This window comes from Thamnophis sirtalis, unplaced genomic scaffold, assembly GCF_051295495.1.
Source record: "Thamnophis sirtalis isolate CommonGarterSnake01/CBP01778 unplaced genomic scaffold, rThaSir2_p1.2 scaffold_5, whole genome shotgun sequence".
NCBI classification, from domain to species: domain Eukaryota; kingdom Metazoa; phylum Chordata; class Lepidosauria; order Squamata; family Natricidae; genus Thamnophis; species Thamnophis sirtalis.
The window spans coordinates 127764747-127791048 of NW_028261385.1; the positions used below are offsets into that span (position 1 = coordinate 127764747).

The window sequence follows — 26302 nt, forward strand, 5'->3', positions numbered from 1 at the left end:
CCGTATCCCATCCGCCAGTCAGTGCCGACTGGCGACTACTCGGAGGAGAGCCTTCTCTGTTGCGGCTCCGACACTATGGAACAATCTCCCCGTGGAGATTCGTACCCTCACCACCGTCCAGGCCTTCCGCAAAGCCCTCAAGAACTGGCTAGCCCGTCAGGCCTGGGGATAATCTGATTTTGCCCCCCCCGAATGCTGAGTGAATGTTGAGTTTTATTATCTAATTTTTACTTTGTGCACATTTCTTTTTTGTTATTGTCCCACACTTCCTTTCCCTTTGTGATTGTAAGCCGCCCTGAGTCCCCTCAGGGAAAAGGGCGGCCTATAAATAAACAAATTCAAATTCAAATTCAAATTCAGTTGTAAAATGAAGCACAGCCGCCTTGCTTAACAAGATAAATTCTGGGCTCAGTTCTGGTGGTAAGCTGAGAACTATCTAGCTTTAAAAATCTGACAGTCCGTTGTGTTCTAATGTCATGAGTTCCTCTATTAATCCACATGGATATGGCAACATAGTCCAGTCTTCATGGGGGAAAGCATCAATGCAAAGCTGTTTCCTGAAGTTAATTATTCCTATGATGGCAATTTTAAATGGCCTTAGATGAACTTTAAAAAGAAAATGAAATTGGCTTAGCTACTGTTTGGAGGAGAGATAACCTGGAAATTCCAGGAGTACAAATTTGATTGAAAAGCTTGAAACCACGCCTTGGTAGAAGACAATGGCAAATCAGGACTGCATTGTTGCCAAGAAAATAAAAAAAGAGTCGTTTTTCTTCCTAAGGGCTGTAGAATGGGTGGTAACTTGAGTTTTTGTAACCTGATTAATATAATATATAATATAATAACAGAGTTGGAAGGGACCTTGGAGGTCTTCTAGTCCAACCCCCTGCTTAGGCAGGAAACCCTACACCACTTCAGACAAATGGTTATCTAAGCTCTTCTTTAAAACTTCCAGTATTGGGGCATTCACAACTTGTGGAGGCAAGTTGTTCCACTGATTAATTGTTCTAACTGTCAGGAAATGTCTCCTTAGTACTAAGTTGCTTCTTTCCTTGATTAGTTTCCACCCACCGCTTCTTGTCCTACCCTCAGGTGCTTTGGAGAGTAGCTTCGCTCCCTCTTCTTTGTGGCAACCCCTGAAATATTGGAACACTACTATCATGTCTCCCCGAGTCCTTCTTTTCAGTAAACTAGGCATACCCAGTTCCTGCAACAGTTCTTCATATATTTTAGCATATTTAGCAGATTAAATAAAATTAGATTTGAAATATCTTTAATTTCCCCCGTGTTAAAAAAAAGATGAAAAGTACTTAATTTTGTAAGGATGGCAACAATATATTAATTTATATCATTCATATTTGAAATATGCCTTTATGGTGTTTTTTATTCTGCACCTTTAAAGGATAATTTGAATTCATTAACAATGCTTACCAGAAACTCACTATCTTTCTTTTCTGGGTGCGAAGCTTGTGAATTCAGAGAACAATTTTTGTATCCAACTTTTAAATCATTTGGCCCAAGAACTTATGTAAAATTTTCCATCCCAACCACATGCCAAGAATCCATGAATGGCAAAGGCTAACATGAAGCCACCCACGTTTCTAACCAGAATGCTGTAAAATATGCTATTTGTTAATATTTTTCATACATACCAATGCCACACTTTCTTTGACCCAGGAAGATGGATTGGGTTCAAATCTTGAGACATAAATCACAAAACGATCCGGAAATACACGCAATTCTGTATAAGTATAAGAACAAATACATTTTGGAAGCTTTTTAACATAATGAAACTTCAGAAGCACTTTCTATATTATCTAATCCTTTAGGTTTTTAAACCCTGTAACATCTTTTTTTGATCAATTGAGTTCCATAATCCTTTTTTTGTTTTGTTTTGTTTTTGGTTGACAGGCAAAAATTATTAAAGTTAAGAACTAAATTTGAAAAATAAAATGTCAAGATTTTTCCATTGGAATATGCAAAAATACTTGGCTGGTTTTTCCTCCTATTCCAATTCTATCTTACAAGATTTTTTCCCCAAATATTTTAAAAACACCCTTTTATGTCAATTTTTCTCCAAGTTTGATGGCAGATAATATCATCTCACCTACGATGACAATCAGAGACACAAAACAAGAAATCAAATAATTGATGTCACATTCTCGTGAATTCCTATAACCATTTGTTTTATAATATAAAGTTATTTGCCTAGTTTTAATTGTATTTATTTTTATTTCTTTGTGGTATTTATTGATTTTCACTGTTAGCAGCCCTAGTGATACACCAACAATACTGCACAGTCTTTCAATGAGCAAAGATTGGGGCAGGTGGGAATTGTAAACTCAACATTAATATGGTACAGTATTAGAACAAAACTCTAACAAGCTAACGGAATGAAAGGTGACATTGTAATAAATGCCCACTCTTAATATAGCTCCAAGGCTTCCCCTGCCAGAATCATGGAAAGGAAGAGAGGATTTTACTCTGATAGTCATTGCCGACAAGCAGAGTAGGGGGTGGCACTCATTTCTGTTTCAAGGCTATGTGCCATCGTTCTCTGAAAACATCTCCATGGTCATGTGGCCAGCAAGACATCGTAGAGCATTATTTCCTCCCCACCAAAGTGGTACCTATTTATCTACTTGCACTTGCAGGCTTTCGAACTGCTAGATGGGCAGGAGCTAAGTGAAGATGGCCACTGACCCCATTGCACGGGACTCGGGTCTCAAACTTGGGTTGTTGGCTTTCTAGCCAACAAGGCCAACACCTTAACCACTGAGACATTGCGCTGCTGTGCCACAATCATGATGAAAACAAAAAGAACCCCCCCCAAAAAAAGATATATTCGTGAGAAATCCTATGCTGAATCCTGTACAGGTTTCATTATGTCTCAAACAGAATGGTAGTAGGGCAACTCATGAAATCATTTTAGTCTTACTCTGGATTTTCAGAAAAGTAGTTTCTTATGTTGCTATAATTCAAAGCATGATAAAAATGTTGGAAAACCATCGCAGATTATAGTAAGATTTTAAAAAGCACCAGAATTTAAATCCACTTTAAGGAAAAGCCATATAAGTAAATATGGTCTTTGCTACTTTTTTAAGGATAGGTCCTAAAGCAGTGGGTCTCAACCTTCCTAATGCCGCGACCCTTTAATACAGTTCCTCATATTGTGGTGACCCCCAACCATAAAATTATTTTACGTTTTCCATATTTTTTTGAAAATATGTGTTTTCCGATGGTCGTGGAGACCCCTGTGAAAGGGTCATTCGACCCCCAAAGGGGTCCCGACCCACAGGTTGAGAACCACTGTCCTAAAGGGACCAGTTAAGACAGATGATGGCAATATACAAAGAATGTCAAATGAAATATATATGGGGTATATGATTCCCAAGACATTCTCATCCCAAAGCACTGAACTTAAAAGCAATGGGGCAGAATGGGCTTGATTTATGGTGTTATCAAAGGAAAGATTACATGTCCAATAGACTTAACAAATGTTCACAATACTGTAAATACCATATTTAGTGGGATTCAAGCAAGTTTTCAGCCAAACAATTAATTGCTCCAAACATTTTATTTTTGGCAGCCTAAAATTTGATGTCATATCCTTCTAGAGTTCTTTGGGTGCAAAAAGATGAAAAGTGATCAGATCCAATGACTTAAAAAGATAAAAGCTGTCTCTGGCAGATATTTGAACTACCCTCTGACAATATGCCTGACTCATAGGGCGACCTCTACTGATTCAGAATTCAAACACAGAAACGATAACAAAAGGGCAACTGAGCATGGGTTAAAATATATGAAACATGGATACACATAGAACTTTTAAGATGATGAAATAAAGCAAGATGTTTACCGTTTGCTATAGTATACAACAGATTAAGGGAGTTGAAATGAATATTGAACAGCGAGGTTTACCATGCACAGACAACTAAAGGTAACCTAATCTAAGACATGGAAAAATTGGAGAGGAAACATGAAATACACCTATAATGGGAAACTATTTAGACTTAAAGGCAGAATCACAAACTGGGGGCGCGTAAGGATGTATAATTATATAAAGATAATGATGAGAATAGCTGGGAACTGTAACCAGATCTATATCTCAACTAAAATTAGGCTGGGGAGGGGGGTGTTAAAAGTACAATGACTATATATGTATACTTCTTTGTTCTATTTTTACTTTAGATGTTTAAAATTAAATATTTATATTGAAAAAGGAACTATAAATACCATCAACATAAAATGGAGCTTGCTCAGAAGCTGAAATACACCAAGCAAACGAGATGAAGAGTGGGAAGAAAAGAAGAGAGGTAAGGGAAGGAGAGAGATATAGGAGAGAGGGTAGAAGGGGGGAAGAGGAGGAGAGAAATGAGGAGTGGAAAGGGGAGAGAGGAGTAGGAGAGAGGAAGAGGAAATAGAGAAGGGAAGGAGGTAGGGAGGGGAATGAGAGAGGGAGAAATAAGTGAACGTATATATTGTATGGAGAACAGAAGAACCAATAACTGGGGTTTTTTTCTTTTTCTTTTGGGGAGTTGATGGTAAGACAGATTGATATAAACATTTAATAATACAATCGATGTTGGCTATGTAACAGTATACATACGATTATATGTTATGAAAAATAAAAATAAAAAACTTTATGAAAAAAAAAGAATTCAAACACTCAGTAAAAAGCTGAGTCGGGCTATTGTTGCAGGGAGCCTGGGCTAATTAAGAACTAATCAGTTAGTAAATAGCATGGAATAAAATAGCAGCAGGAAATTCATAACACAAGCATTTGCCCCAGTCAAAGAAGTAAGCTTCTTCATAAAAGGAAAGCAGATATGTGTAGACCATCTCTTGAGATGAAGTTTTGGGCACACATCAGAGTTACAAAGACTCCTTTCTAGAAAACAGAACCTGTCACTTGTGATATGGAGCATAAAAGTATAATGAGGGAGAGGGAGAGGAAGGGGGGGGGAGAGAACATGAAATATTTGATTTATTCAGAATATTATACCTGTGATTAGAATGAATGTCAAGTCAGTTGATATGACCTAAAATGCCTGCTTGAGATATCAAGTGTTTCAACTGGAAGGCGTGGCCAATTAGCAGCTGAACCTCATTGTTCTTTCTGATATATGAGAAACAACGCTCTTTCATAATTCTGTTCCTGAGCTATGAATAGGTCAGGATGCTCTCCCCACTTATCATCGGTAGAGGATGTACCTTCCTAGTGGCCCTAAGTCAAAAAAACTGGTAATAAAAACTAGAGGAAGCTTCCTTTCAATTCTGTTGCATTACGCGCCTTTTAATTTATTTGTGAGAGAACAGAACAAGTAAGTACTCTTACATAGCAGTTTCCATCTAAGAAGCCATTAGCAAGTTATGGTCAAGCTATAGAAAGAGAAGAACAGAAATCTTTCTGTCAATAAAGGAGAATACTTGCAGCTCAGGATTGAAATGAGGGGTCCTAGGAACTGATGATGTTACCTAGTTTGGGTAATGAAACATCTGTAAGAAAACAAGCAAGTTCAAACAGTGCCAAGGCGTGGCCCGACAAAAGCGCGCTCGTCAAAATAGTGGTGACAAAACCGCGTCGCTAAAGCCGCGACGTCATCACCGCGACGACAGAAGGGCGCTTTAAAACAGCGCGGCGGCAGAAAGCCAATTTAAATTAAGGTAAGGATTAGGATTAGGTTTAGGTGTTTGGTTTAGGGTTAGGTTTACGTTTACGTTTAGGGTTACGTTTAGGGTTAGGGTGCTGAGTGCTTCGGAAGGCACGGATTTGCCCTCCGCGGTTATGTCATCGCGGTAGGATCGCCTTTTTCCTTAGTGCTTCGGACGGCGCGGATTTGCCCTCCGCGCTTATGTCAGCGCGGATAAGGGCTTCGCGGTTTTGTCGGTGAACCGTGCCAAGGACCCCTCAAATCTTTCTGCACCACACCTAGTTTGTTGAAGAATACCATTAGTCCAAGCGTCACTTTTTCACCTTGTTTTTCCAAAGTACTCCAAAGGGAGACATAGGAAGCTTACCACCATGCTGTTGTCCAATACATCGCAGATTAGCCCATCTTTTGACAAAGTAAGCTGAAATGTGAAACTCGTCCGCTGCAACATAAAAAGCAAGGCAGGTTTTCTACAGGCAACACAGGTTTATCAAGTGTGTGTTTGGATTAAAATTCATATACAAAAACACAATTAAGATTCACTAAGTATATTTTTAAACATATGCTAGCTATGTGCATCGTTACCTCAACTCTAGCCACGAAATCCAAAATTGCATGTTCAAATGTTTCAGCGCAGGCTTGAGAACCGGTTATAAGCTACAACCTTTTATCCATTCCTTATATCACTCACCTCCAGTCCTGCCAAATGCCACTTTCTCACATTTCACAATTCTTGGCATAATTATATCTTTGGGCAATGTGGCAAACCTTTTTTTAAAAGTAATAATAATAATAATACATTCTATATATGAATCCTCCTTTAGTTTTACTTAAAATAGATCGACTTAACACACTCTGTAGGAAAAAAAAGGGGACATCATAAAAATGTTGGAGGCCATTTCCACAAAAATAAAGTATCATAAAGTTGTGTTAAAATATTTCCAAACACACTCATTGTTGTCATTTAAAAAAAAAAAAGCCATGTTGAGAATTTGGTTCAGATTGGTAGAGTTTTGCAAAAAAAATATTGTAGAATATTTTTATACAGTTATTGATTTCCTTCTTTTTATAAGCCCATGGCAAAGCACTCGAGCCATCTCTCTCTCTCTCAAAAAAATAGTCACTGAATTTTTAAAACGCTTGATCATATTACACTATTGAAAGGTGACTTTGCACTTTATTCTACATTACACTGGAACAACAGAAATGCAATGACTGACTTTTTTTGGACTTCCTGTGTTTTACGTAGAAGAAACTTAAGATCTACTAAACATCAGTGCCTTGAATAATTCAATTAAAGATATGCTCTGCTCTTTAGCATTTAATCCTGTTGTTTTACTGTGAAAAAAAAAACTCCCTTTTCACTCTTTTGCATAGTTTGGTACAAAAAGGCTACATTTTCTTTGGATAAGTTCAGTTAGACTGGAAAGAATCAAGCTAGGATGAAATGCACTTTTAAGATTTGATAATGGAATCCTGAAATGATCGAAATTATGTTTGTAGACCATAGAGGCCTATGGAATTTCTGCATCCTTTATTTTAAATGAAACCTTAATTCCATGGCCTTGCTATAGTAATCAAACACAGCCTGATTTGGAACTGTAGCTTTGCTTGGTTCTATAAAATCCAGTCTCAGTAGGCTAAAACTGGCAAAGTTTTAGTGGAGACAAAAATGTCTCTTAAGTATCACTGCATCAATGCCTTGGTTTGGACAAAGATGAAGGATCAAAGGAGTATCCTCATAAGCTTTCTCTCCAACTCAGATTTCCAATTCTCATGGCATTTCCTTTCTTTACAAGTCAATACCAAACAGTAATTTCTCTCCTTTTCTGACTCAGATAATTGCCCGTACGTTACTTTACAAGTTAGTTGCATAACAAACACTTTTGTCTCCAGAAAACCTTTGATTTCATGTCTATTGTTTTCCTGACTAACAACTCTGCTATGCTGTACTCCTCCATATATGGAATTATGGGACAGCACAACTGAACAACCAAGATTGGCAGAATAAAACCAAGATCATAAAGGTCACATAATTACAAACCAGCTTCATGAAGTTAATATTTTCATGAGGCCAAGGGAACATTTTAAAAAGAGCTGGTAATTTTGAATTCCAGTAGTTCTTCATCAGATTGTATGATTAAATGCCAAGGAGGGGGGGGAGACATGGAGAGGAAGACAATTTGGGTCTTTTTCAGTTTAATTTGTTAACTGAAGTGAAAGAAGGTGTATACAGACTTGTAAGACTTATTCCAAAGTAGCAATATTATAATTGCAGAAAGAAGGAACAAGCAAATATTTGTAGGTTCAGAAATTTTGAAATATAATTGCAATGGTTTTCCCCCAAGCACCTTTGAACTGAAGCGTTCCTGGTCATTCTTATTATGGAAGGAATGGCTCCATTAATGTGAAAATGTGGTTTGTGATGTACACAACTATGTTCCTAAAAGAAGCATGGTAATAATTTCACACCTTTGGATCAGAAACAAATATATTTTCACTGACTCTAACCCTATTATTTTTACATATCTTGTGATTGGCACATCTCAGAGCATCATGTATATTTCCGTCACTGAAAACATTTTTACTGAAATCATGTGAAAACCTGATGTTTCCATTGTCATTTTAGAATAGTTAAAAATACCCACAGAAATTTGGACAGCTTCTACAAAAACAAACTATTCCTATTAGCATGTAGACTTAAAAGGAAAGTAGGTAATCTACACCCTGGAGATGGTGATGGGGTAAGAGTTGGAATTCGCTGATATGATTCCAAATTTCATTTGGAAAACAGCCTCAGGAATGACAATTGCAGACAAAGGCCTTCATCAGTCTGTTCACACCCCTGTGGTTAAATCAGAAAATTAAACTATGCTGATCAACAGCCTCACCCTACCATTTTGGCATGTTTTGGGCTGTAACTGGAATGACCCGGATGCAGACTGACAATGACAAAACTACAATTCCAGTAGGGCAGTATTTCTCAACCTTGGCAACTTGAAGATGTGTGGACTTCAACTCCCAGAATTCTCCAGCCAGCTTGTTGGCTGGAGAATTCTGGGAGTTGAAATCCACACATCTTCAATTGTCAAGGTTGAGAAACATTGCAGCAGGGAATGGATCTGCACCTCCCCCATTGATATAGTTTACTTGGACTTCAGTAAGGCATTTGATAAAGTAGACCATAACCTACTACTAGATAAAGTAGAAGAATGTGGGTTAGACAGCATCACCACCAGATGGATTCGTAACTGGCTGACCAAGCACACTCAACGTGTAGTCCTCAATGGAACTGCATCTACATGGAGGGAAGTATGCAGTGGAGTACCCCAAGGTTCTGTTTTAGGCCCAGTACTCTTCAACATCTTCATCCATGATTTGGATGAGGGAATAAATGGGGAACTCATCAAATTTGCAGATGACACCAAGCTGGTAGGAATAGCCAACACTCCAGAAGATGGGCTTAAGATACAGAAGGATCTTGACAAACTTGAACATTGGGCACTATCTAATAAAATGAAATTCAATGGTGAGTTAAGGTTCTACATTTAGGCAACAAAAATGAAATGCACAGGTACAGAATAGGTGATACCTTGCTCAATACTAGTAACTGTGAAAGGGATCTTGGAGTCCTAGTGGACAACCATTTAAATATGAGCCAGCAGTGTGCAGCAGCTGCCAAAAAAGCCAACGTGGTTCTAGGCTGCATAAACAGAGGGATAGAATCAAGATCACGTGAAGTGTTAATACCATGTTATAATGCCTTGGTAAGCCACACTTGAATACTGCATTCAGTTCTGGTCGCCACGATGTAGAAAAGATGTGGAGACTCTGGAAAGAGTGCAGAGAAGAGCAACAGATGATTAGGGGACTGGAGACTAAAACATATGAAGAACAGTTGCAGGAACTGGGTATGTCTAGTTTAAGAGAAAGAAGAACTAGGGGAGACAAGATAGCAGTGTTCCAATATCTCAGGGGTTGCCACAAAGAAGAGGGAGTCAAACTATTCTCCAAGGCACCTGAGGGTAGAACAAGAAGCAATGGGTGGATAAAATCCACATGTGGTTGGAGAAAATGATGCATAAACATATAGACTTAAAACTGGAACTCTTTTTATTGGGAATAATACCAGAAGCATACAATAAGGACTTGAAATACCTGATCGTGAATGTTTTAACAGCTGCTATAATTGTGTTTGCCAAAAATTGGAAAAATGAGAAAGTACCATTACAGGAGGAAACTATTTGGAAAATAATGGAATGTGCCGAAATGAGTAAGCTTACATTTGAAATTAGAGAACGAGAGGATGAGCAATACTATAAAGTGTGGGACTTGTTTTATCAATGGTTAGATAAAAAAAACCTGGGAATGAAACTGTTTACATATGTAGTAATAGTTTTTTTTCTTCTTGTTATGATATAGTGTACTATTCACATGATATATAAAGGACAATAATGATCTGCATGTATAAGAGTTGAATACTTTGGTATAATTGTATGTAGTGACCATTTTATATTAGAAAGACCTTGGTATATTAAACAGATTAATGATGATGTAATGAACAATTGAGATATATATGAATTGAAATACTTAACCACTATATGGATTAATAATTAATAATGGAAACCTATTCTTGGAACTCTGGATGATTGGTGACATTATGGTCAATTGAAAATATGAATGTATATTATAAACTAATGGAAATTCTTTGTTCTAATATTTGCTTTTACTCCTTAGAGATAGGTGATGCTTTAAAGACTCATTGTTATTTGATAGATAATTATGAATTTAAGCAAACAAGGATTGTTACAAATAAAAGAATATTAATGGTAATTTGAACACATAATGCTCAATGACAGTGAAATATCCAGTTATGTTTAATGTAAACCAGTGATATTAATCATACACTTTAAAATTGATGCACAAAAACTTGTAACCAAACGACATGCTTGATGAAATGGAGGAAAGTTGTTCTTTGTTCTTCTCTTGCTTTGTTTTGTATGTGTTGGTTTGTTTAAAAAGAATAAAAATATATTTAAAAAAAAGAAGCAATGGGTGGAAACTAATCAAGAGAGAAGCAACTTAGAACTGAGGAGAAATTTCCTGACAGTTAGAACAATTAATCAGTGGAACAGCTTGCCTCCAGAAGTTGTGAATGCCCCAACACTGCAAGTCTTTAAAAAGATGTTGGATAGCCATCTGTCTCAAATGGTATAGGGTTTCCTGCCTAGGCAGGGGGTTGGACTAGAAGACCTCCAAGGTCCCTTCCAACTCTGCTATTGTATTGTATTAAGTCCAACCTTTCAACCACTTCCATCATCTACATTAGCTTCTATACAGATCAAAGTATCTATGGAGATTCTCAGACATCCAGGTCATGGTTGTTCCAAAGGTGCTTTTTCAAGAGCTCAAGAAGCTTCTTGGATGAAAAGTGAAATGTCTTCAAAGAAAAACCAGAAAGTCCAGTTGCTCTTGAAAAAGCAGCTTTGGGCCATACAGATCAAAGATCTAATGCAGAATTACTACAAAAGCAGCAGCAACAGTCTCTGAAATTTCCTCCACCATTTTAAGGTACAGTATTTTATCAAAATTGAGAAAATTAGGTTCAAAAAGAGACACGTTCAATAGGACCTTTTTCTAAACATTTAAAGTTAACAAGAGCTTTTGAAAACTGGGATGAGTAGCAAGTATCCCTAATTTTATTGGTTGATTTCTGCAACATATAGTTTAGGATTTTTAAAAACATTTTATCTGTTTAGTTTTGGAATTTTTAACGTTTATAATGTTTGATCATTCAATGTCCAAATAAAATTAAACAATGGGGGAGAAAAGGATTTCTGACTGCCCTTTCTAATAAAGGGATAGAGGCAAATAACCAGCAGCAGTTTTTCTACCAAAATTCTATTCAGATCTGGGACTTAATAAATTCCTGGAACCAGAAATGTAATTCTAAATGTTTTTTCACCAGGCTCCAGCTGCTGGCCCTCTCAAGTCCATTTTTTTTAAATTTAAAAAAGCAGTTTCTGAGTTCTCCTCACCTTGATTGGTAGCTTTCTCCATAAGCATGGTAGCGACACATATTTACTGATGACTCGATCATCTGTGTGGTTGCCAGTAAGAGTCTGTGGTGTAGCATACAACAAGGGAAAGCTGTCTCCCACGGCTATTAGAGACCATTCACCTGGGAGCCTGGGAAAATGCCTTTCAGCGGCTGAGTTATTTGGAGTGGCCTGGCAGGTGTTCACTTCCCAGCAAAATCTGGCACCTGAATCATCTGTTCTGAGTTCAGCAAAGTCTTCTCCAAAACCACAAGACAGGCCTATGGAGGCCTGTCGTGATCTCAAAGTGTGTTTGTACCTGACACACCCCTGCTTCTTTTTCCACAATCTTTTCCAAAAGACCGAACCTTTTCTTCCTTTACAATCCAGCTATTTCAGATGCTGTACGCCCCAGCCTTCGCTCCGTTATTATTTGAAATGCATTCTTTTTACGTGCTGCGGGGACTAAAAACTCTCAATAAATAAAATAAATGTTTTTAGAGCAAACACATTGAAAGAACTAAATGATATATGCGGCTGTGTAATCTTATTCTTTAAACTGTAAAATGTATAGGCCACACAAGCATTAATATGTTAGCGTTGCTAGTCAATACTCTACATTTTCCTGCTTTAAATTACATCTAATCCCTTAATTATCTTTCTTCAGTCAATATTTCAACACTAAGCTTGAAGCTACAGAAAATAGCTTTTATCTAAATTGTGTGTGTGCATGTGTGTGTGCACATATACATATCTGTCTCTCTCACACATACTGTCACAGAGAGTATGTGTCATCATCATCATCAGGAATAGCTTCATCTGTCGAATAGTAAATCCTGCCTGTACGATTGCTCAGATAGGTTTTCCTCAATCTATGCCCTCATCATCCCCAACAAGCAAGGTCAATAGCCTTATTAAGTGTTGGAGTTGTAGTCCAGGATACCTGGAGGATACCAGGTTAGGAAACTCTTATTTACAGACACTCTTAGGCCAACCCGTGTGTTGCCCATCATCAGTCAGGACCTTTAGCTAGAAACATAGAGGGATACAACAGAGGCAACAAAAATAGGTTCAGCAAGTTTTAGAGAGAGTCAGAAGAAAGAGAGCCGCTTCGGGGCATGGCATCCACCAGGCAATTCAGTCAGCTGAGTTTAACTTTATTAAGCTGTAAAATATTTAAAGACATTCTATCACTATGAAATTAGTATTGTAGAGCCTTAATATCCTTCTGAATATGAAGAGACTGCTAATAGCGTGAAGTAATTTGGCTGAGGCAACCACTCCCTCTAAACTCTGTGAGCCCTGAGGGTAAGCAGAATAGGGAAAGGCTAAGTCAGGGAACTGCTGGCGGGAGACTGAAACCTTCCGAGCAGTCATTTTTCCATTTTCCTGGAGGGAAACCATAGATCATCTCTGCTTTCTCCAATAGACATTTACTGTCTTTCTCTTCTTTTGTTCTACTGCTTTAGGTTTGTGAAAAAGTTTCCCTTGATATCTGCAATTTTCCAAAAAGTACCGTATCTCACGTCCTTCCCATTTGACTATTGTTCTTAGTCCCTTTAGGTAGAACTCCTGCTTGTTTTTTCCTGAAAGTCAGTATTTAGTTGGACAAATGTCTACGGAGATTCTCAATCATTCAGGTCATGGTCATCCCAAAGGTGCTTGTTTCAAGAGGCAATTGGACTTTCTGATTTTTCTTTGAAGACGTTTTGCTTCTCATCCAAGAACCTTCTCCAGCTCTCTTCAAAAGCTTCTTGGATGAGAAGTGAAATATCTTCAAAGGAAAACCGGAAAGTCCAGTGGCCTCTTGAAAAGCACCTTTGGGACATTTGGAAAAATGTTCTTCTGCCTATATTACTTTTCTTCTTTGACCATGTTAGCATATTAGCAAACAGCCATTTCATTTTCTTTTGCTTTTTATAATGTTTTGGATATTTTTGATGACTTCATCTTTAATGGTATTAGCATTTTTGAAGCATTCTACCCAGTCTAATCCATTAAATCTATTCTTTTCTTGACTTGACTTGTCTACAATATTCACTGTATCGTATGGCGTATTGATGAAAGCATATCTGGTTGATGATTTTATTAATGTTCTTCAGTTGTACTTTTAAGCAGTTTGTGAGCTGCAGTTAGAAGCCTATTTTTGTTTACTGAATACTATAGACCAGCGATGGCTAACATTTTTTGGCTCGCCCACCATAAGGGGGGGGGGGTGTAGGGGAGTCATGCGCTGGCATGCCGCACCCATAATGCAATGCTTGACCCCCCCCCCAGTGCACATGCACACATGAGAGGTGCTCCCCCCATTTTTTGCATGCTTTTTTGCACTCCCCAGGCTCCAGAGGCTTTATAAGAGCCTGGAGAGGGCAAAAACAGCCTCCCCCCCCCCCCGGAGGCTTTAGAGACCTCCGGAGGACTAAAAAGGTTTGTTCGTAGGGCCTCCTGAAGGTCCTTGAAGCCTCTGGAAGGCTTAAACCGACCCTACAGGCAAACCAGAAGTCCGTTCACAAACTTCCAGTTTGCCCATAGGGCCGTTTTTTTGCACTCCGGAGGCTTCAAGGAAGCTCCTGAAGCCTCCGGAGGCCCTCGGGGGGGAAAGCTCTTTTCGCCCTCCCCAGGCTCCTGTAAAGCCTCTGGGGCCTGGGAAGGGCGAAAAATGGCTTTAAAAAAGGCTGAACTCTGCTGGCCAGCGCACGCATGCACACTAGCCAGCTGACAGGTCAACGCCCTGTGTGCCCTGACAAATGGCTCCGTGTGCCACCTGTGGCACACGTGCCATAGGTTCGCCATCCCGGCTATAGATCATTTTTCTATCTATGCTTTTAGAATATGGACCAGTTGATTTTGCACTTATTCTTTTAGCTGGCATCCATTTGTACAGTCATTTTTTAAAGGTTGTTGGAAGACCGTTAAATTTTTTAAAAATTTGTTTATGTAAACAAATGCAGTGTATTCAATTTTAATAATCACAGAACCGTCTTGGCAAAACTGCCCTCTGCTTCCTTCCTTTTTATGGATTATCCCATGATTTGTGGAGCTTTATTACCAACTTCAGCATTCCATTCTCCCATAACTGGTAGGTTGTCTTTTGTGTGGGTTGCAATATTACAAGATATTATAAGTCACCACAGAAGTGGTCAACCTCTACTTCTTCTGCATATGTTGTTGCATTTGGATTGCCATAATATCGCTGTCTTGCCTTGGATTCAAAGTGAAATCATTATTTAAGGGGGGGGCGGCTGTATATCAGGTGTAATTTTGATACCATGTTATTGCAAATTATTGACACTCCATTCCTTTTGTCATTTTTTTTTTTTTGTTCACAATGCAATCTGGTACCCCTCTGACATGAACTCCACTCTACTGCAGATCTCCGATTCCCAGAATACACATTTCAGTCTGGACATTTATGTTCTGACAACATTAAGTATCTCTTGGTTTATGGTTGATTTCCTGGCCTGGTCTACTTGGTAGGGCTGACAGAAACCTTACTTTACTTCTTTCCTTTGTTTGCAATTAAATTTTATTTAGGGAAAAGGGGGCAGTTTGTGTTCTTAAACATCAAATCAAAAGTTTAAAGGTAAGGAAATTATACTTCGAATGCCACCACTTTTGTAATTATTTTTAATTAAAAGAAATCCTTCCCTGTTACCATGCCAGGCTATTTCTTTTCTTTTTTAAGTCCTGATGCTGGAAAACGTTTAGACATGCTTCGCTTTAAACGCCTAGACAGTTTTAATGCCCTGTGAGAAATCCAGAGGAGCTTTCTTCCAAAGATTATATCTGACCACAGAACAAGAGAAAGACTAACATGTAAAGATTAAAATATAGGTTTAATTTTTAACTGCTCTGTACAATCTTAAAGTCTCGCTTTCAACTAGATTAAATAATATAACAATACATGCAAGAATCTGCAAATATTACTTTATACATACACACACACACACACACACACACACACACACACACACACACGCCACACAAGGTACAATCTTTTATAACTTGCCAGTTAACAATGGTCTAACTGGGACTTATTTTCTGAATAACATATTGTATGTGTTTGTGCTGTGTTGCTCGTATATTTTCACATTTCACTTGGATGTTTCCTAACATCCAAGCAGAAAAGTCAGTTTGCTCACAGCTGTTCAGCTTTTCCCCCAAATATCAACAGCACATCTTTCTAACATCTGGATTGGTAGGAAGGCTTTAAATCCCTTTCTTTCATCCAGGATAGGTGGTACGAAGGAGGCACAAGCGGTAGCTTGTCTGTTCTTTCAAATTTCCATCTCTATTCTAACTACGGAAACTCAGCGTGGAACTTTTCCGCCCGTTTGGATCAATCAAAAACATATATTCTCTGACCTCATTTTATTTTGTGTGGTATTTTTATTTCTTTGGGGGGGGGTGAATGTACTCAGAATACAATATTCTCTCAAGGCAGCATGGAAAATATAAATAAATCATTTTGAAAAATGTCAATATGAATAAGTTTATGTGATGAAACGGAGAACACACGCACAAACTCTCCAATGCATCCAAATTGAGTTAGCTTTTTTTAAAGGCAAAACTTCTGTAGACAACAAAAATAATCTTTTAAGCTAAAAGCAGTTGGAAATGAAATATATATTTAGGGGTGGCTAAAAACACAAACTAAATCTGTTCCAAAAGTTCCACCAGTAGGCTATGATCAAAAAGGCTCTGCCTTTCAAGCTTCTGAGGGACATTCCAACTTTCCTTCCGGGAGGCACTGAGAGCTCTTGCCTCACAATCAGGAGGTTGCGAGTTTGATCCTAGGTAGAGGTAGATGTAGAGTCTACTAGGGACCTGCAAGGTCCCTTCCAACTCTGTTAATATCTGTTAAAGACTGGTTAAGTCTGCATGAGAATAAGCAATAGTATATTCAGACACAACAACTCAACAGTTGGGGAAGAACTAAGCTGGAGGCTATGAACTCCATACGCAGGAATAATTGGAATCCAATGAAAGATAATGGTTAATAGTAGGCCACTGGAGCTTTATGGATTAAATTCACCTTCCCATATATTCTATAATTCACTCCTGTAATTTTTAAGCAACTACATTCTTCAATTATCTTTATGTCCACAGTTTTCATGTTTTCTGGAGGGATCTGAGTTCCCAGGAAGTTAGAGTTTTAGATAAGGGGTATATGAAGGACAAACTACTTGGGATCTGTATTCTGCCATTCATAAATCTATTAAATTATTAACGGCCGCCAAGGGATGAGAGATAATTTATTTCTCATTTCCTTCTTTAAGTAGTTGATATCGTCTCTGCATGCTTACTTTTTAATTTTGGGCTCTGAATAAAAATCTGAGTTAAAAAGAAACCTAATCCTACGATTAAATCATCACCCACATATTAAAAGCATCACCATTTCTTATTGAATTTGATTACTTCCACATTATACAATCTACCTATTTGATTAAAAAAAACCTGTGCAGTAATAATCAAAAGATTAAGTAAATGCAACTGTAAATAAATTGATGAACTCTTACCTCTTAAAGACAAAGAATTAGATTCTCCATGTTCTGTTTGCTTGCCCCGACCATGTAATTTACGTGCTTTCAAGTACTGGTTTACTCTTGATTCAACTGCATCCTTCAGCAAAAGACAGACTTCCTGGGAGATAATTCGTCTTAAAGTGAGTTTAAATATAAAGACTGAGAAGAACATTTTTTCTACTTATTGCATATAATAATATGCTTCTAACAAAACTTGTGATTTGCAAGTTAAAGAACATTGCAAGTACATTAAAAAATCAATGATTATTAATAAAGCACAATATTACCGACAAATAAGTTGCTTAGTATTTTTTTAACGAAAAGAAAGAATATAATTTGTTTTCTAAATAAAATACACATGTTTTCCCATAGACCAAATTTAAAGATTTTTTTTTTGTTTTTGTTTAAATTCTCTATGCTATGGGCCACTGTAATATATACAGAACAAAATGACGGGAGAAGTGGTAATAAAGAAAACAGATATATGCTTCTTCCTGCATAAAATTTGTTCTGCACTGAGACAGTTGAGGTGGATTTATAAGATCATGAACTTCTTGAGATCAATTTCTTTACATATTTTTAAAAGTAGGAATGATTCGTCTTTACCTCTCTCTGATGATCAGAAAACCACATACGGTCCTGAGATGCAATATGGAAATCTACCAAGACTGCAAAGTTTCCACACTTGGGGTAGTGTTTGGAGATATCAGAGAAATAAAAATAAATTGACAATTAAATAATACGTTGTCAACAAGCATAAATATTTACTTAATTAAATAAGAGAATCAATTACAGGATCAAAACATTAAACAGTAGACATTAAAAACATTAAAATTAATGGTAAAGCAGATTTAAAAAAACCAATGCGCAGACAGGGTGGAGGTAATTGATATATTACTTAGCCTTAGGCTTTAATTTAGTAAATTAACTGTAGTCCCTGCTTTTCATAGATTATTTATATATATAATTGAAAATAACATAGAATATAATATTGGCAGATCTGCCCACTTAGCTGTCAAAAGGACCGTGATATTTATTAAAAATCTAAACTCAAGTCATCATCGGTATAATGTGTCTTGAATAAACTTCAGCAATAAAATAAATAGCCTAATTAATGCCATATTTATTTATTGTTTTTATTTTAATTACACAGAGGCTACTCTAATGTTTTATATTTCATATTTAGTACTGTAGATCAGCTTGGATATTTGCAAATTCAAAAGGATGGGAGATAAATTCAAAAATATATAAACAAATACTGTACAAATACATTTTTGTTGTTTAAAAAACCCCGCCATTGTATGCTGTCCCAGAAATCTATCTCATTCTGTTGAAATGGATTGGGGTTGCCTTTTAATCAACTCATAAGATACAAGTGCTTCATTCACCTACGTGCATTTGGTACAGTATTCAAAGCAGAGATTTTAGATTGCACTGTGACAAAACTCAGCTATTCTACAGGTTTACTAAAGTAGTGTGAACATTCAATTTTAGTAAGGGCTGACAAGGCAGTTTGCTGGTAAATTTTAACTATCACTGAACACTAACAGAATGAAATTAGGACATTAAAATGTTGCAGGTTGGCATTCTGTGGTGGGCCCTTTATATTTATTGACTGTCAAAATGTGGGCTAAGTACAGTAATTCATATGAGCCCAACTAGCCACTTGAAAACTATTCTTTGTAATAGTCTGTGTGGACAGTGCTGTCATTACTTTCCTGAGTCTCCAACAATGTAAGGCCACTTGATCTTCCTTGTCTCAGTTATGGCTGATGGCCTGATAGGTAACTCTGACCTCCCCTCCTATCAAACGCCACAGCCCAGATCAGATTCCATCAGAAGCGACAGCACTTATTTATTATAATTCATTCACATGAGTTAAGGCAACCTCAAGGTCCTACAGTAAATATCCAGGTACAACTTTAAATCAAGTGCTGTGTCAACTGTCTCCATACAGTGAGCGGTTGAGTTACTCACTATGGAACAAATTCCCCATCTCCAGAGTTCCATAAGCACACAGATTTTGGTAGGTTGATTGTACTGGATGTTTTTATCCATGAGGGAGTATCCAAAGGGGGAAAAAGAAACCCATTTCCTTTCTGATTTCAAACTATGGGCCACTATTCCACTTATGAAGTTTAGGGCTAAGGTCAAGTTCTTGGCAAAAAGTTACATTTCAGTAACTTAATGTTGTTTGCTGTTGGAAGAATTTGAATTTTATTCTGATGGGTGAGTGAGATAATACTAGTTCAAAAGTTCACAGGAACTGTTAATTGTCAGGGATTGCTGTTATGGTACAAAATGACACAAGTGGGAAATCTCCTAAAAACAGGTGTCAAAACATAACTCAGTTGATTTCACAATAATAATGGAGGTAATTTGACTTTTTCTTTGCAACCTATGATTTCTCAGGAAAAATTATGTATGAGCTATCAATCCAGTTATGGAAAAAAAAATATCAAATTTGGATGACAAACCGTGTGTGTGTGTGTGTGTGTGTGTGTGTGTGTGTATGTATCCCAGTAAGTATTCGAATCCCAGTAAGGGTATGGCTAGCTGATGAGAGCTAAATAGCTTGAAATAGATCTATACTAGTCTCCCTTTATTTATTTATCAGCACAAATAAAGAAAACACACACACACATATATATGAATAATTTATTGACCACACACATTTCTATGCTCTTTACTGTTTAAATACATCTAAGAAATATTATACTAATACACTATCATCATAAAAATAAAAGCCAAGTTGAATCATCTATTCCTGATGAGATTGCCAATCTTCCATTAATTTAGTATCTCAAACTGTTTTGCTCTAATATGTGTTTTATTCTTTTAAGACAGCAATAATCAGTCAGCAGTAAACAATATTTTTCTCAACCTTATAATGAACTGCATTCAAAGCAACTTTTAGCTTATCTGCTTTATATTTTAATCCCTATGATTTAAAAAAAAAACCTGCTAACAAAGACAAGGGAAATTATGTCACCTTCCAAATCAAATTTCTCAGTGGACTTCGAGAGTTGGATTTCAACTCCTACAGCAATCATGGTTTTTGGTCATGCTTGTTGGGATTTATAGGAATTGGATTTTAATGTGTTTAACTATGCTAAACTAAACTAAGCTGGGAAGACTACAACAATCTGGAATCTAAAATTCAGGATGGACTCGGGCTATTAAAATTACAAGTAATTGGCATCCTTTATGCTATGGATTTTTTAAAATTTAACAAAATGATCTGATGGTGTAATGGACATCATTATATCTTAACAAATATAAAATGAAAAATACAAATAGTAAGGCCATGAAGCTATGCATAATTCTGCCAAAGGCTATTAGAAACATAAAAAGTTCAGAATTTAACGACTTGTGCTCAGCCAAACTGAATTCTCCCACATAAATTAGATTAATGCAGATAGTATACTTATATTATGCCTCAGAACTGATACAATGCCAAACACTTCATTCACAAGAATATAGACAAAACGTAAGATGTCTAGTATTGTGAAATACTAGATTCCATATTCATAAGAACAGTGTATCTAAGAGATATCAGCTAAAAGTAATACTAAATCAGACTACATGCCTAAAAACTGTCCAGCAGTTAGAAAAATACATTTTTTCCAGGAGTTCAACGAGTTGTTTTCTAATAAGTATGTTTAAGCAGCTTTTCCCCTCTTTTTTCTCCATACAGGTAATCTTCACTTAGTGATTGTCTCATACAACAACCATTCACAGTTACAACATTGATGAAACAGTAACACCCCACCCCCCCCATTTACAATCTTTGCAGTTCTTTAAGACAAAGGAAAGCTGAAATAAGATAATAAGCACAGTCATGGTTTTGGTCATCAATTGGTTTGCTTAATGGTCAAATTACTGGTCCCAAAAGATGAGGACTACCTGTATATTTTAAAAGGTAATATACAGATTAAAGACCTATTTCTCTGTTATACATCTAATCAATATATGAACAAAAAGAGCGAACAACTACTGAATTATTTAATAACACTCCGGTATTACTTCTTACATGAATAAAGAATTGCTGAACTTTCACATAATATATATAGAATATCCATATCTAGCACAGGTAATCCTCTAATTGTAACAGCAATTCAGGCTGGGATTGCTGTCTCTAAGCGATGCAATCATAAAGTGCAACATCACATGACTGCATTGCTTAGCAGCAGCAATCTAGGCAGTCCCCCCTGCCATCATAGCACCAAGTGAAAGTCATTTAGTGGGAAAAGGTGGGAATCCCTGGTAAGAATTGTAGGGAGTATTGGTGGGGGGATGGAAGACACCAGGAGAGCACCAATGCAGGTCACACACAAATCCAGGGGAGGGTCTGGGAGAGTCTGCGTGTGGGCGGGAGGTTGCTGAGGGCAAGGGCTTCCCCTTTTGAGTTTGCTTGTGGGAAGCCAGCAGGGTAGCCTGCAAATGACAATTGTGTGGCCATAGTTCCCTGCAATATTGAAACTGCAAGCTGAGCACCCGAGTGCCCAGATAACACTTATGATCACTTTGCCACAAGAATGCCATGATGGCCAATACCTCGAAGACCGATGGTATGTCCATTTTTTTCAGTGTTGCTGCAACTGTGAATGGCTACTGAACAAATGGATGCAGAGTGAAAACTAACGCTCTGTCAAGCAAAGCACAGGCCTCCTCTCCAAAATACAAACTCCTCCCCCATGGAATAATAGTGTCATACACTTAGCAGTCCTCCAATATTTGAGTTAAAGTTCTCCTATCAATCAACAGGGAATAAAAGCCAACAGAACTAGGCCATTATAAGGAAGGCGGTTGATTGTTCAGGTGATAGAATCATCTCAGAAGGAATAGGCACTTTAAGCAAATGAAGTATGTCAGAGAATTAAAAACCAATTGCTCACCTCTGTATTAATCCAATCCAAATTAATTTAATTCTACCTGATTAAAAACATTTTATTAATTTTAAGAATTTACACTAAATGGAACATGACTGTATATATGAAATTTATATAATTGTTTTTGGGGGGTTATGGCGCTTGTGATTGATTTTTGTATTTTGGTTATTTAATAAAAACAATTTTATTGTTTTTAATTAGGTGAGACGCCCAAAGTCACAAATATGAGATGGGCATCTATACAAATTGAATTAATTAAATAACTGTTGTTATTGAGTTGAGCTTGCAATCCTGGTAACCTTTGAAAAATTACCATATTGGTAAGATGGGCGGAAGGACGGACGGACTGTGAGCAGTTCCAATACTACGGTATACTAGCAGCATGAGCAAAAATAACTAGTAGAGTTACCATTGACAGAAAGAGAAAACTAAAAGTAGTTTACAACAAGTATGAGGGCATTTGGGACTCTATGAATGGGGCGAAGGAAACCTATTAAAATTAGAAATCAAAGCCAAATGAATTCAATTGCAAACCCATTCTATACTAATAGCAATGAAACTATAAGGAAATGACTTTGTGTGTTACACACACATACGTATGTGTCACCCACACACACATCCTTGACTTGACAAATATCTAAATATACATATATTCATATACATATATATAATCACTTGAGAACTAAAAAGTAAAAATTTAACAGCAATGAAAAGAACCATTAACTGAAGAAGAAAATATGCTTTAAATACTTCAAATATACTTCAAATGGAAAAAGTAATGAGAATACACAAAAAAGTACTTCAATGCCTTGACATGTATGTTGTTTAGTTTATAAAATAAAAAATATATACATTTTTTAAACATCCCCAAATCTTCTGCAAATATTTGCAACTGTGAACTGTTTTTTAATTAGTAAAAGCACTGGTCAGCCAATATTTTATTATATTGATTACATTTGTTTACTGTAATATATTCTGTTTCTCCTATCATACATTATTGCTGTATTGCATTGACTGTGGATATTGTTTCCACACACCATTTATAACTGGCTTGACTGAAGCAATTTATTGATTCATAACTATTTAGTTTGTTTATTTAATCCATTGATTCTGCATTTTACCTTCCTTTTGCTCATTAAAGTTCTGTCCTGTCTCATCAATTTGGCACATGTGATGTTGGATCAGATCTGATCTTTATTTATTGATTTGTTAAATTTGTTTGCCACTTATCTTGCCTTGGGGGCTACTTCAGGTGGCTTACAACAATAAAAAGGAAGAAACAAAGAGAGTGTAAACTCTCAGGTCTGTAGGTTCTTGCAGAAGAAATTACAAAGAAATATTCTACCTGCTCTTATCAATACTGACCTAATTTCTTCAAATTATTTCTAAACTGGTAGAGCATATTGGCAAGAAGACTCATGAATACTGGGGAGACTTTAAAGATGCAGAATAGCAAAAACAGATTTAGAAAAAGAAACACATTACTGGATTGGCCCAAGCCAAGGAGGATTTAGTATGCTCCTTGGTCCCAGAATAGTGTGAGAGCTGGTGTGAGGAAGAGATGGAAAGATAGGGTAGATTTAGAAAGAGCTAAGTGTGAACTGTAACACATTTTCCTGCACTTGTCAAATATAATACACTAGGGTTTTTCTCAAGGCACATGCTAAAATGAAGCATATTTTGAAATGATCACAAAATATTTAATTATATTAAAGGTTTCCGTATCAGTTGAGACAACGTTTTGCCATCGACTTTTCATGAATACTTTACCTGAGATCAAAAGAGGATGAGAGGTATTGGAGCCATCTGTTAATTCATTGGAAGAAAGCAGGCTTTTGATAAACACATCAAAGCATTCTATTCTTTCAGTGAATGTTTCCTATTAATATAGAAATCTAGAAATCTAATGTCACAATGACTCACCTGTAAAGATGCATTCCTACCAATCATACAATATTACTAATATTCAACTGACTATTCTTAAATGGACTTAATTCTACACTATGCATGTAGCAAGGATCAATAACTATTCTACTTCATTATGAACCAAACTAACTTGAGCCAACAAGTTAGGTTAGGACAGAGATCGCATGGGCAACTACCTATGGCAATCTGTGCTACGTGACAAACTGTGACCGCTTTTTTTTTAAAGCCAGCCAGATAAAACAGAAACGTGTCTTTTTATATGAAAGAAGTGAATCCATGTTTTTAGGCCCAATAATTTGAGCATAGGAGTCCAGTCTAGAGTATTTGGGTAAGAATACAACGATGGCTCAGTGGCTAAAATGCTGAGCTTGTCGATCAAAAAGATCGGCAGTCTGCCAGTTTGAATCCCTAGCACCGCGTAATGGAATGAACTCCTGTTACTTGTCCCAGCTTCTGCCAACCTAGCAGTTCGAAATCATGTAAAAATGCAAGTAGAAAAATAGAAACTACCTTTGGTGGGAATGTAACAGTGTTCCGTGCGTCTTTGGTGTTTAGTCATGCCAGCCACATGACCACAGAGATGTCTTCGGACAGCACTGGCTCTTTGGCTTTGAAACGGAGATGAACACCGCTCCCTAGAGTCGGGAATGATTAGCACATATGTATGAGCGGAATCTTTACCTTTTACAATGATATTGTATTCTATTGTATGATATATTATCATGGGTGGCGCAGTGGTTAAATGCAGCACTGCAGGCTACTGCTAGATCAGCAGGTCAGCGGTTCAAATCTCACCGGCTCAGGGTTGACTCAGCCTTCCATCCTTCCGAGGTGGGTAAAATGAGGACCCAGATTGTTGGGGGCAATATGCTGACTCTCTGTAAACCGCTTAGAGAGGCCTGGAAGGCCTATGAAGCGGTATATAAGTCTACTGCTATTGCTATATTGCTATTGCTATTGCTATTATAAACTGCCAAGTCAGGAAGACAATTTGGAGAATGTCCACCTGGAACAGTAATGAACACCTTCAGGAGGAGAGACAGAAGCAATTGGTGATTTTATCTACTTGGACATTGGTTGAGAAAACAATATGGCCAAGACTGAAAGGGTTAAAATTTCCACACTGATCTTGCCAGCCATTTCAAATTTCTGAAGGTGAAACAAAAATGAATCAGCATTTCCAGATCGGATCCCAATCAAAAGGGAACAGAAGAGTTAAAAGTAATCAGAAAGTTGGGGATGAAGTGACCACATGTTTCTCCATGTCAATCAAACTCATATCTTATTTGATTTTATGACAAGTTTTAAATGACTTTTAACTTCAGCAAAGCATTCAGTAAAGTCACTCATGAAACTCTAGCAGAGAAGATGACAAAATGTAGGCATGATTATGCTAACATACGATGAATACGAAGCTAAGTGAATTGTATGCAATGAATATATATCAATAGCTCCATGTCAAGCTAGAAGAAGTGTCAAGTGGTGCACTGTTATAGGCACTCTGCTGTTTAATATATTTATAAATGACCTGTTAGGTTAGAAAAAAAATCATCAAATTTGTGGATGACACAAAATTGGGAGTGGGGGGGAGAGAGAGATACCAAACAGAAGCTATATCAGGACAGGATTCAGGGCTCAAAGGAAGTAATTACTCCTTTTTATTCCACGTTAGTCAAACTGCAGCCACAATATTGAATTGAGTGGTGCGGACTGTATTTTAGGAAGGACATTGACAGCTTGGAGAATATCCAGAGGCCAGCAACCAAGATAAGAGGTTGGGAAAAAGAAAGATTGGAAGTGTTAGGTACATTTAGCAAGGCGAAGACATGATAGATCCGAAGGACTGCAGTGTAGAAGATGGGGCAGATTTGCTTAGCTGTTTCAGAAGGCAATTGTATACAAGTTATAAATGGGTTTAAATTACAAGGAAGCTGATGTTGGTAAGACACCAGGAAAAAGGGTCTGTTCAATAAGCTTTGAATAAGCTTTGAATAATTTCTCTTTCAGGTTCTACTCTATACCCTCTCGCTCATTCAACATCATCTTAATATAAAATTAGTGATACTTTGCACCAGTACGCAGAGAAGGGAAATTAACTTTTATTTCACCACTCAAGTTCTGATCATTTTTTCCCTCCCTTTTTCCTTTCCCCCTTTCTCTTGGGAGTGAAGAGTAGAGGAAGCAGAAAATCCTATTGGTGATATGAGCGTATTAACCAGGGGTGGCTATGTAATGTTACTGGGTGAATACAGTAATATTCACCTCCA

The 26302-nt window shown here is 37.2% G+C and overlaps 1 protein-coding gene across 1 annotated transcript in view; it reads right to left on the reverse strand.

Annotated features, from left to right (window-relative positions):
• SLX4IP (SLX4 interacting protein) overlaps window positions 1-26302 on the reverse strand; it is an 82467-nt gene that overhangs the window by 18737 nt on the left and 37428 nt on the right. The window contains exons 3-6 of the mRNA XM_087716855.1: window positions 17824-17901; window positions 17212-17335; window positions 6022-6096; window positions 1653-1741 (exon numbers count right to left, since the gene is read on the reverse strand). Of these exons, the coding sequence (XP_087572981.1) occupies window positions 1653-1741; window positions 6022-6096; window positions 17212-17335; window positions 17824-17901 (366 nt within the window). The remainder of the gene's footprint in view (window positions 1-1652; window positions 1742-6021; window positions 6097-17211; window positions 17336-17823; window positions 17902-26302) is intronic.